Consider the following 12,415-nt stretch of genomic DNA (forward strand, 5'->3'; position numbering starts at 1 on the left):
AGGAGAAGGGAGTTGGGGGAAATTGGAGGGGGAAATGAACCATGAGAGACTGTGGACTCTGGAAAACAATCTGAGGGTTTTGAAGGGGTGGGGGGTGGGAGGTTGGGTGAGCCTGGTGGTGGGTATTATGGAGGGCATGTATTGCATGGAACACTGGGTGTGGTACATAAACAATGAATTTTGGTACACTGAAATTAAAAAAAATAAAAATAAAAAAATAAAATTTGTGGTGATGGATGCACATCTCTGGGAATATACTAAAAGCCACTGAGTTATACATTTTAAATGGGTGAATTGCCTGGTATGTGATTATACCTCAGTACACCTGTTTTAAAATAAAAACATCTCCCCTTTCCTACGGGGAGCTCCTTGTTGGGGCACTGCAGTGTAGAGTGTCAAGAACCTCAGATGTCCTAGGACTCAGAGATCGGATTTCAACACCTGTCCACCTGCCTCTGACCTTTGACTGCTTACCCTTTCTGGATTTCAATTCCCTCATCTGAAAAAGGTGGGACAGGGATTCAGTCTTCTTTACTAGACAATCTAGGAACTTAGGAGAATTAGGTAACAGACATTCAGAATTACATGAATCGGCAAAGCACTCTGCCAGCAAGTTTCAAGTACCCTGACACAGAACTAGTTTAGCTGAGAGCTGGGCAATAGTTTGCTCTTGCAGTACTTCTCGGAAGAGAAAATTTGCTTTCTTTCTGGTAAAATAAAAGACGTTGGGGTGTGTGTGTGTGTGTGTGTTTGGAACCTCGTTTTGCTCAAGTTGAAATGAGTGGCTGCAAGTTTCCCCTCACTCTCTGAGTCGGACCATCTGAATGAACCATTTCTTGAACGGATTCTGTGATCATTTCTCAGATGGATTCTATGATGCTTAAGAGTGAGGGGCTCCTGGAGCAACGGCTGGTCTGAAGCATGAGATGGCCCCTTGACAGCTAAATTCTAGATCAGCACAGAAGGGTACAGAGTGGAGACATGCAAAGTCCCCAGAGCAAGCCAGATAGAGCCTAGTCACCATGATCAGTTGTAACCTCACCATTAGTGATTGAAAACAAAGTTCCTCACATATTGCTAGTCACCTGACTTAAAATGTATACAGTTAAACTCTCTGTGACCAGGAAGGTACAAGAGCATTTAATTTCTACAGAGTCAGACTTGGAACAGCATAGGAGAAAAAAAATTGTGGCCATTCTCAAGGGCAAAGAAGGGTTAAAAAGGAGCCAGTGAGCAGTCATCGTACTTAGATGTACACAGTGTATGTAAATAACACCAAGCACATTCACCTTCACATTTACCGTGAAGAAGTTTCTCATAAGAATCTTTTGAGGGAGTGTTTATTCTTACCCTTGTTGTATAGGGAGGAACGTCCAGGTTTAGAGAGCTTAAGGTCCCAAGTCACAGATTGGCCACCTGGTTCGGTTAGAGACTGTATTTTTTCCTCCAAAAGCCATGTTATTTGCAGCATGACTGTCAGGTGTACTTAGGACATTTTATTTGATGCTTCGTCAACTCCAAGTATGACAGGGTCAGTGACAGACTAAGTACTGGTGAGAAATTTGAAGCACAGGGAGATTAACTGACCACACAGCTAGTTTTGAGGCTATGTGTTTTTTAGCTTGTTCATCGATTTTCAGAATCTCCAGAACACGCGGAGAGTTGCCTTCCTCATTTTCAATCTACACGAATTTTTAGCTATCATATTCCATGAAGATAAGATTTTTGCAGAGGTGACCCCAGAAGAAGTTCCAGCACGGGTCTCAGGGCATAGAAGTCTGCTCACCCCTGGGGGAATGATTCCATTAATCATTTTTTCATTAACAATTCTGAGATTCTTCCAAGGTGTTTACTAATGAGAGCCAGAGGCAAAAGCAGCAGGTGAAACCGAAGGTCAGTAATGCTTTGCAAAATTCAAAAAAAAGTCTTCTCAGGCAAGAAAAGGCCAACATGATTTACTGAGTGATTATTCTCAACAATGTTGTTTACATGCTTTCAGTCTGCTAAAGTTATGTCTTCTGAGCTTGTGTTGCTTTGGAGGTAAAAGCAATACTATTTTAAAATAGTTTTTAAAATAGTATCTGTGTGTTGAAATCCATAATTTCACTTCCTCTGCCCCCATTCTGGCTCACTAGACAGGAGGCAATACTGGAGTTCAGGCAGGCACTATGGTTCAGGCCTATTTTGATTTCAAGAAGGAAAAGTCTTGAGGTAGGAGGCAAAGTGTCTTTGTCACCCTCTACCATCTGCATGGCCATTCTGTGCCCTGGTTTCCACATCCGTAAAATGAAAACAGTAATGCCCACCCTAACTTAATGTATGTCAAATGAAAGAGCCTTTACTGAACTGAGCACCTTATTTTTTTTTTAATATTTTATTTATTTATTTGACAGAGAGAGAGAGAGAGAGAGAGAGATCACAGCAGGCAGAGAGGCAGACAGAGGGAGAGGGAGAAGCAGGCTCCCCGCCGAGCAGAGAGCCCGACTCGGGGCTCCATCCCAGGACCCTGAGATCATGACCTGAGCCGAAGGCAGAGGCTCAACCCGCTGAGCCACCCAAGGCACCCCTGAGCACCTTATTTTTATCCAGAGGTAAAACATTAATTAATAAAATGAAAATAACCCCAAGCAGCATTCTTAATCCTTTGAAATTCTTTCAATTGAAAGGTAACCCACCCCAGAAACTGAAATACCTACTTTGCTTCCTTTGGTAAAGTAACAACTTTCATTTTACCAGAATCTGACCTTCTGCCTCTCATTTACCTCAGCAGACACTGAAATGTCCTGCCTTGAGTCAGAAGGAGCCCAGACCATACCCTGAAGACCAGCAATCTTGGTCCCTGTTGTGTTACGTTTTGCTAGTACATTAGGACAGGCTCATCTAGGAAGGAGGATTTTTACTGAGCCTTTCATCTTTGAACAACACAACCTCGCCTAAAAAGAGAAAATCAAACACCAGGTACAAATGGTGATTATGCGTCAGTGTGGTCTATTACACGGAAATGACAACCAATCAAAACAAATCTTAATGATAATTATGACTGTTTTTCACTTTTTTTCCTGTTTTGTGAAATGGTAATAATGTTTTCCTCTTCTTTCTCTAATTCAGGGATGTGAAAATGCAAAGTAAGGTTTATGATACACTGTAATCGTCCAGTAATAGGGGGATGGGTCAGGAAAATATGGGACATTTATGTGGTGAAGAACTGTAGAGTAATTAAGGGGCTTGACCTAAGTCTCTATGTCTTAACATAGATCTACAGATCTCAAAAACATACTGTTGAGTGAAAAACAGAAGTTGTAGAGCTATATGTACAGTAGACATTACCATGAAAGCAAAATCCCACGTGGGGAGGATTCTGGAAAGATAATGTTGAAGGCAGAGGAATTTTGGAATTTCTTTGAATTTCTACCTAAGAGGGGAAAAAGAGCTCCTGGATAGAAAAACCCCAAATCCATGGACAATTGTTATAACATAAGTAGGTATCTCCATGAACCCCAAAACACATTTAGGCAAGGATAAACCACTCATGGGCACAAGACCTATGGGTTGTCAACGTCCATATGGCAGAAAGTAAAGGGATGCAATGGAATGCCAGAGAAACTTGAGAGTAGGGGAATCCCCAGATAGCCCATAGGTATTGCTTAGAAAGTATGGTGGGCCAATTAAAGAACAGCACCTGAGACTGGGAGGGGTTTGGCCCACTGTGACAGATGAGTACAACAGGCTCAAGGCAGAAGGACTAAGACGGCTGGCTTGTCCAGGCATCTATAAATTGCAGAAACTGACCTGCCAGAGCTCCCTAACAGGACAGTGTGCATACTGCGGAGAAACTGCTGGGTTTGGAAACAACACTGAGCTGGACAGAAGCAAAGGAAAGAGAAAATCGAGATAAAAGTGGGCAGGGAAACAGAAACTCTCTCAGCAAGCAAGTTGCAGTGGTTTGTGTGTCTGTGTGTGTGTTTTAACACTACACAGGAACAACAGAAAAAGTTTTGTGCATTTAGAAAAGTACCCTGAACCACTTCTCTTTAAGAGTTTTGGAAAACTCTTAAATTTAATTAATTTCACATAAAAATGAGCAACAGAAATGTATCTAGGTCAACTCCCATACAAAGTTATTATAAGAAAAAAAGAATAAGGAACAGAATCACATCCTTATAGACAGCAAAAGCATGCCAGATAGTCAAGCCCAAAAAAAGGATTAAAAAATAACATAGTATTTCGTAATGAGCTAAGAAGCATTAATAAAATGTTATAAGTCGTGAAAGAACAACAGAAATCAGAATTAGAATAACTCAGACATGGAATAAAAGAATTCAGGGAAAAATACAAGATTATAAGAGAAATGAAGTCTGAACTAGAGTGAACACAAGAACTGAACACAATAGCTAATGTCTTAAGTAAAATACAAGGTGAAAAGGAGTAAAACTTTCAAGAGAAAAAATAAAGGGATAGAAACTATTCAATAGCTAGGCAACATATTGAGGTTAGGCAAAGAAGATTCAAAATATGGGTATTAGAAATCTCTGAAAAAGGGGCGCCTGGGTGGCTCAGTGGGTTAAGCCGCTGCCTTCGGCTCAGGTCATGATCTCAGGGTCCTGGGATCGAGTCCCGCATCGGGCTCTCTGCTCGGCAGAGAGCCTGCTTCTCTCTCTCTCTCTCTGCCTGCTTCTCTGCCTACTTGTGATCTCTCTCTGTCAAATAAAAAAAAAAAATCTTTTAAAAAAAAAAAAAAAAAAGAAATCTCTGAAAAAGAAAACCAAATCAATGAAACTGAACAAGTAAACAACTTTCCTGAAATTATAAAAAAATGTACTTGAGAATATTCTCTGTGCCTGACATCAACATACAACAACTAACACTAAGACACATTCTACTTACATGACTGAATTTTGGAGAAGAAAGGAAAAAGCAATCTTTGAATTTCTAGGCAAAAACAGCAAGTGACTTACAAGAAAAAGGGAATTAGATTACCAGCAGGCTTTTTAAAGACACATTTAAGATACTTAGGGAAAGAAATTGTGTGCCAAGGATTTACATATCCAGAAAAACAACTGATTTTCAAGTGTAAAGGGCACAGAGAGCTAGCTATTGACATGCAAGAATTCAGGGAATATTGTTCCCATGAATCCGTCCTGAGAAATGAACTTTAGACAACAGCTCAGCTAGAGAGACATCCTCATAAGGGCTGGTGGTGAACATCGATCAAATAGTTGTTGATGGGACTGAGACAAAGTGAGGGCAGGCAGGGAATGGGTATCATCCGTAATAGCTGTATGCTCAGGGCATATAGTACAATGACTAGAAAGGGTGGAGAAACAGGAAAAGTATATGCAAACAACAATGTTAACTGCTCTCAGTGATTATAAAGTATATTAATGGCAGCAGGACGAGGATTGACATTCTGAGACGTTATATATGTAATGAGGGAAAGGTGAATGAGTAATTATGGGATATTTTATCCCTCTGCCCTTGAGAATTAGGACTTCAAGTATGGAAAGAAGAGATACAGATATGATTCAGAAGAGATTAAGAAGAAAATCCTGTCAAGAAAAGAATCCTGTAGTCCTGAATTTGAAGTGTTAGTATGAACTCACTAAACATTTTGTCTTAAAATTATATGTAATATAGGTAAATGTATGTATATATAAATATATGTGTTTTTTCTAGCATTGTCTACTGAAGAAACCCAGAAAGAATGACCAACTCAGTGGCAATGAACACCCAAATTGTGGTCTTAAAATACTATTTCCCAATAATGGAAACCAGAGCTTTTTTTAATAAAGATTTTATTTATTTATTTGACAGAGAGAGAGATCACAAGCAGGCAGAGAGGCAGGCAGAGAGAGAGAGAGGAGGAAGCAGGCTCCCCACTAAGCAGAGAGCCCGATGTGGGGCTCGATCCCAGGACCCTGAGATCATGACCTGAGCCGAAGGCAGAGGCCTTAACCCACTGAGCCACTCAGGTGCCCCGAAACCAGAGCTTTTGAGAGAAATGATTGATTTCAAGCCTGGGGCTGGAAAAGCACAAGACAGGGCTAGAACATCTTGTATCAATTAGTAAGGAAGCTATCAAAGTTACTTAGACTCGTGTCAAAGGGACTCAGGAGCCAACCTGAAGTTCCCACTGGTCAAACATGAGACAGTTTGAGTTACAGTAGGATGGTAATTGAAACAAAACGAAACAAACTTATGAAATACGTATAAATTCAAGAGTTCATAATGGTATTTTAAAGAAAAGTGATTGACTACTGTGGGATGATCACAGAAAGGCAATGAATTATTTGAAAACTGGCAAGTAGAGCAAAAGGAATCGGGAATGTATCTGGACTTTCCTACTATAAACATTATCATTAGTGACTGTGGGGAACATGTCTTTAAAATATGATGAGGATGAGGGAAGTGTCTCTAATGCATTTCCACCACTATATATAATATGAATGTTATATTAGAATAGCACCATTTTGCAACTCCCAATGAACTAATAGATTGGGTTATTGAGCATCAACAGCTGCTAATATCACAAAAAGGAAAAACCACATTTAATGGTCTCTCAATGAAAGAAAACATCACCATTTATAGTCTTGCCAAAGAAATAAAACTGGAGTCTGATCAAGCCTCTGGATCTAGCTGCAAATTTTCACGAAATACAGAACACACAGCAACATACTCAACCATACCACAGGGAAGCAATCAGCAAAATCCAGGCTGTGGGAAACTCTACAGAGCAAATCCCACAAATAAATTACATGGCAAAGAAAGGGAAGGAAAGAAAACTTGTAGATTAAAATAGACTTAAAAGACATACCAAACTTTTTAAATACATTTTGTTTTACCAGAAACAGGTTAAAAAATTATTCACTGAACAATACCATACATTGCTTATGAATTCATACAAGTGAATGTGAAAGTACAAGCTCAACAAGAACAATACTCATCAAGTTCATATGAGTGGTTCCCTCTAAGGAGATTGGAGGAGAATGGAACTGGGGGTGAGGGGAAGCCAAAGGGTGTTTCAAGTTTATCTGCCACATTCTAATTCCATAAAAGAAAGATGATGTAAATATGTCAAAACCTTAGCAATGGTTAATCTGGGACATTGTAAACACATCTGTTTTATTCTCTCTTGATCTTTAGTTTAAATTCCAAGAAATTCAGCTTGTGAATGCATATTGTAACTGAATGCAGTAAATCCTCCGAAAATGCTTCTGTGCTGTTCACACAACATGCTGTATAAACCCAAGACACAGCCGCCATCAGTCTAGCTTTCTTACTTTGAGAAAATTCATCCTTGATGAATTTGTTTCTTAACGTTAAATCAATGACAATTTGACTCTCAAAGAAGTTTACCCATTGTCATTGTTCACTTAATAGTATTCTATAAAGGAAACAGAATCAGCATTTTCTTGATTTTGTTGAAAGAGAAATAGACAACTTGTGTATTTTTGTACCTAATCATTTTTATTCATTCTAGAAGATGGAGATAATGTTAAATTATGATTGAATCATCAAACATAATACCTATTCCACCCAAATCTGCAAATTCACTAATTATGCTATTTCTATTTCTTTTTTTTTTTTAATTTAAAATTCAGATAGTTAACATATAATGCATATTGATTTCTGGAGTAGAACTCCGTGGTTCATCACTTACATACAATACCCAGTGCTCATCATAACAAGCACCCTCCTTAATACCCATCACCCATCTATCCCATCCCTCACTCACCTTCCTCCATTGACCTCCATCACCTCCCCCAGTTTGTTTTCTTATCAAGAGTCTCTTATGGCTTGTTTCCCTCTCCCCTTTTTTTCCTTTTCCCCCTTCCCATATGTTCCTCTCTCTTCTTTCTTAAATTCCACAGAGTAAATGAGATCATATATTTGTTTTTTTCTGACTTATTTCACTTAGCATAATACTCTAACTTTATCCATGTTGTTCCAAATGGCAAGATTTCATTCTTTTTGATGGCTGAGGAGTATTCCATTGTATATATACCACATCTTTATTCATTCATCTGTTGATGGACATTTGGACTCTCTCCATAGTTGGGCTATTGTTGATAATGCTGCTATGAACACTGGGGTGCATGTATCCCTTCAAATCTGTACCTGTGTATCCTTTGGGTAAATACCTAGTAGCGTGATTGTTGGATCACAGGGTAATTCTATTTTTTAACATTTTGAAGAACCTCCATACTATTCTCCAGAGCGGCTGTACCAGTTTGCATTCCCACTGTCAAGAGGGTTCCCCTTTCTCCTCATCCTCACCAACATCTCTTGTCTCTTGTGTTATAAAATGAAAAAATAAGAAGAATAAAAGAAATATAGAATCAAGTAAAAAGGAAGCTCAATCCTATTTCCCCTAGAGCTGAAGCTTTGCAGCACACTATGATAATAAACTTGGTGGGAGCTAGTTGTTTATGCTGGTCTGCTGCGGGAGTGTCCGCTGTACTGATTCTCAGCCTGACCTGTCTGGGTGGAAACACCTCTCCAGGGCTCAGTGGGGTGAGGCTTGGTGGCCAGGGCTCTGGCCTCCACTAGGTGGCGCTGTTTTTGCTCCCTGAACGCTTATCAACGCGGATGTGCGGGATGAATATGGCGGCGCCCTGCTCTCCAGCCTCGGAGCTGAAAGTTCACACCCCCTACTCTTCTGTGAGCCCTCAAAGAACAGCAAACAGTCACCCTATTTGTGTCCCCCGTGTATGCTAGAACCCTGCATTCACTCTGCCTGTGTCCAAGCCTTTTTATTTCTGGCATGTGACTGAATTTCAAAACCAAATTTCGGGGTCGCCCACCCCTCAAACCACACTGTTCCCCTGGGAGAGATTCTCCCCACGCTTGCCTACCCCTCCCAGGAAAGGGGTCCCCAGACCGACAGGGGGTCCACACTTTATAGCGGGAAGCCTGCACGAAGTCCCGCTGCTCTCTCGGGCCTCTGGCTTCTATGCCTGGGAACCCAGGCGCCCCTTGGTGCCACGCATTCTTCCTGAAACCCAGGGGATAGTCAGACTACCTTGTCACTCCTGGGATTTTGTCCCTCTTCGCCACCTAAGCCCCTTTAGTCCAGGCTCATCTGCCACCATAAGGAACTTAAAAGTTCAGATTTTGCGTTCAGAGGCTTCTAATACTTAGCAGTAGCTCGCCCAAGCAGGCTCCCTCTCCGTCCCCGTTTCCACAGCTCAGTCTCCCCCGGTGAATTTCCGCAATTCCTACCTCCCAAAAGGTGGTCGCTTTTCTACCTGGAGACTTGCAGTCCATCCCCCGATGGACTTCTTGGGTGTTCAGAATAACTTGATAACTATCTAGCTATGTTTGGGGGGTAAGAGGAGCTCCGGGATCTCTTACTCCTCCGCCATCTTAACTCCTCCCCCCACAACTTGTTTAAATCATCAATCAGTTTTTTTTTTTTTTCTTTTTTTTTTTTGGAGGATGGGTAAATGATTTAATTGAGATCCTCTTCAAATCCATGGGCTGTTCCCAGATTATTTTCCCAGTTAGGGTTTTAAGATCAGTTGTCTTCTCAGCCTAAACAAAGCTCTGTGTTGGTAGGGCTCTGGGTGCCTCTGGGAATGTGCATGCGGTTAAAGTAACATAAATCACTGAAAATTATCCATTTTTTCATTATTTTGACCTTCTTGGTACTTAAGGCAATGAACCCCAGTTGGTGGGCAAATCCTTATAAATGTAACACATGAAACAAAAATTAGCCATTCTATGTTTTATTCCATAAATGTCTACGGCAATCTCATCCTGCCATGATGGAAAATGAACATCGGGGAGCACAAATATACTAGAGTGGTTTTTGTGCGTGTGTGTGTGTTTGTTTTAATTTCTATTAGTCTCATAAAAATATCAACTCACATAAACACCTCAATTACTTTCTCCTCCCTAAGCAGTTGTAGGGTATAAACTCACTCATGATGACTCAAGAATCAAACGAAGAAGCACACCCACAGCTGCATGACCCTTTCTGTACTTACCTGGCAGGTAGCTGCAGAGTCTCTCCATCGAGGCCTCCACCGTGGAGTTGTGAACTTGAGCAAGCTGTTCAATCACGGAAACTACCACCACGCAGGCTGCAAGGCGGGAGGGGGCAGAAGAAAACGTCAGCAGTGTGGTAAAGAAAAGTGTTGGAGGGCCAGAGGAAAGGAAGGGATACGTGTGTGTCCTTAGGAACACCAGCCTCCCCACACAACACAGAACATTTGTTTGCTAAGCCTTTTAAAACCTGCCGTGTGCATAGAGGCACTGTGAGTTGTAATGAGGTGTGAAGTGTGCTAAGATGGCGTCTTTGAGGACCAGAAAGACTGGTTGTCGGTTCAGTTTTGCTACTTGGAAGCTATGTGACTTTGGGGAGCTAACGGAATCTTTGTTTATTTCTATTTTGATTACATGGGAGAAAGACATGGCATTTAAGGGAGATAGTGCAGAAATAAACCAGCCAGCATAGAGTAGAAGCTCAGTAGACATTGGCTTCTTTCCCTTCTCCTTTTCTTCCTTTTTGCAGTAGATGGCTTCATGGTGACTAGGATCATTCCCACCCCATACATGCTCAGCTGTGATCCAGGGTCAGTTTTTCAATTTTAGAAAAGTGGTGGAAATTGCTCAGCATTTGGAGTCAGAAGATCTGGTATTGAGTCTTGCCCTTGAATCTTGGACTCCGCATCCTGGCTTTCTAAGACTTGGTCTCCTCACTGCAAAGAAGGTAATAAGTTTTCTACAGGGCTGCTGTAATGATTAAGGGAGATAACAGTGCAACTGAATGTGCCTTTGAAATCATAGCACTATTGTAAAATATCATTTTACCTCCCAGCTATAAAGCACTCTGCTTGAAAGCATGTACCAATATAATAAGTGTCTAGAAGGAACCTCAGATTAAATTAAAAATATATTCCTTCAGCTATCTTGATATATAAATGTGTAGGCCCAGAAGTACTAGGCTGACACCCCTTAGAAGGTTCTATTACCAGCCTTGATCTCCGAATGCCTGTGGAAGCCCAATCCTCCTTTTTCCAAAGGGAGGGGACTCTTTCTTCTATACACAAAGGGTTGGTTGGCCAAAGATCAGTAAGTCTGTGCGAGGAAATTGGTAGGCCTTCTTGAGATAACAGCAGTGGCATTTATTAGCCGAGGTTGGTTTCTAAGGAGGCAAAAGAAGGCTTATATCCCAAATGAAGAAGTTCCAGGGTGCCTGGCCCAGTAGTAAGCTCGCTATTATCCATATGCTCAAGGAGCTGGGAACCCAAATTCACATGGAGTGTCATTAAAACCAGATTTCTACAAGGACCCCTTGAGGGAAGGTGGCTGATAACAGATGCGATAGTACAACCAAACATTTCTAGACAGATAAAACTGGACAAAGCTGGACTCCCCTAATCTGAGATAGCATGATCTTAAAAACCAGTCTTACAGTTCTGAGAGCACTGGCACGTTTATCAATGTCAACTATCAAGGTTAATTAGATGTGCTTTTAACCTAATCCATGCATTGAGAGTCTTATTACACCCAGTGAATTCAGTAGCTAATACTTATTAGCACTTTATAGTCTAAAAAGCATTTCCATATATATTTTATTTTAAAAACATTTCAAAAATACAGATTCAATGTAATATCAGTTTAGCAAACAAAAAATAGAGAATACTGTAAATAAGATAAACATCCTTTAAATCACCCAGAGATAGACCAATTTCATTTTTATTTTAAATATATAAATATATTTAACATATGTGAATATATTCAGCATTTATAATATGCTTTTAAGCCTTAATATATGTCTCCGCCAATCACCTCTTAAGTTAGGTGGAGCCAAATAAATTTTAATAGCTACAATTGAAAAACAATTATAAATAATTATATTGCAGTGTGGAAAGGGGATACAGTGAGGTATAGTTAAAAAGGGACAGGCCTTGAATTAAAGAATAAACTTGGGTTCCAATACTGGATCAGTCCGTTATAAATAGTGCAACTTGGCACAAGTTACCTACTCTTCTAGAACTTCTTTTCTAAGATTTTAGAGTTGGATTTTAAGTTCCTTGAGGGTGGGAATGGGGTCTTAACTCTGACTTTGAGTACCTGATGCAGGGTCTGGTTTGGAGTCAGGGGACAGCGAGGTTTTCTGACTTCAAGTAAGCTGATTGAGAAGCACAGAAGGAACATTTCAGTTGTCAGTTGCCAGGGGTCTCCATAGGAAAAGCTGAATGGGTGCACTCGAAGCTGTGTTCTGACTCAGTCATGATCCCCAACAACATTGCTTATAACTGTTTTGTGTTGTTGGAGGGCATAGGGCATGGCGGTACTTCTCATTCTGATGTGAAACAACCAGAGTCATCAGCTGAGTCATACAGCAGATTCTACAGCAAATAGTCATGGCGTGCAGCTCAGGATCAAAGAAGGCGGGGGGGGGGGGGGG

General features: G+C 40.7%; 1 protein-coding gene across 1 annotated transcript in view; it reads right to left on the reverse strand.

Annotated features, from left to right (window-relative positions):
* LOC111147266 (acyloxyacyl hydrolase) overlaps window positions 1-12,415 on the reverse strand; it is a 162,060-nt gene that overhangs the window by 133,056 nt on the left and 16,589 nt on the right. Inside the window, exon 2 of the mRNA XM_022503203.1 lies at window positions 9,987-10,082. Coding sequence (XP_022358911.1) covers window positions 9,987-10,082 — 96 coding nt within the window. The remainder of the gene's footprint in view (window positions 1-9,986; window positions 10,083-12,415) is intronic.

The sequence above is a fragment of the Enhydra lutris genome, unplaced genomic scaffold, assembly GCF_002288905.1.
Source record: "Enhydra lutris kenyoni isolate GAN:26980312 unplaced genomic scaffold, ASM228890v2 scaffoldscaffold16, whole genome shotgun sequence".
Classification (NCBI taxonomy): Eukaryota; Metazoa; Chordata; class Mammalia; order Carnivora; family Mustelidae; genus Enhydra; species Enhydra lutris.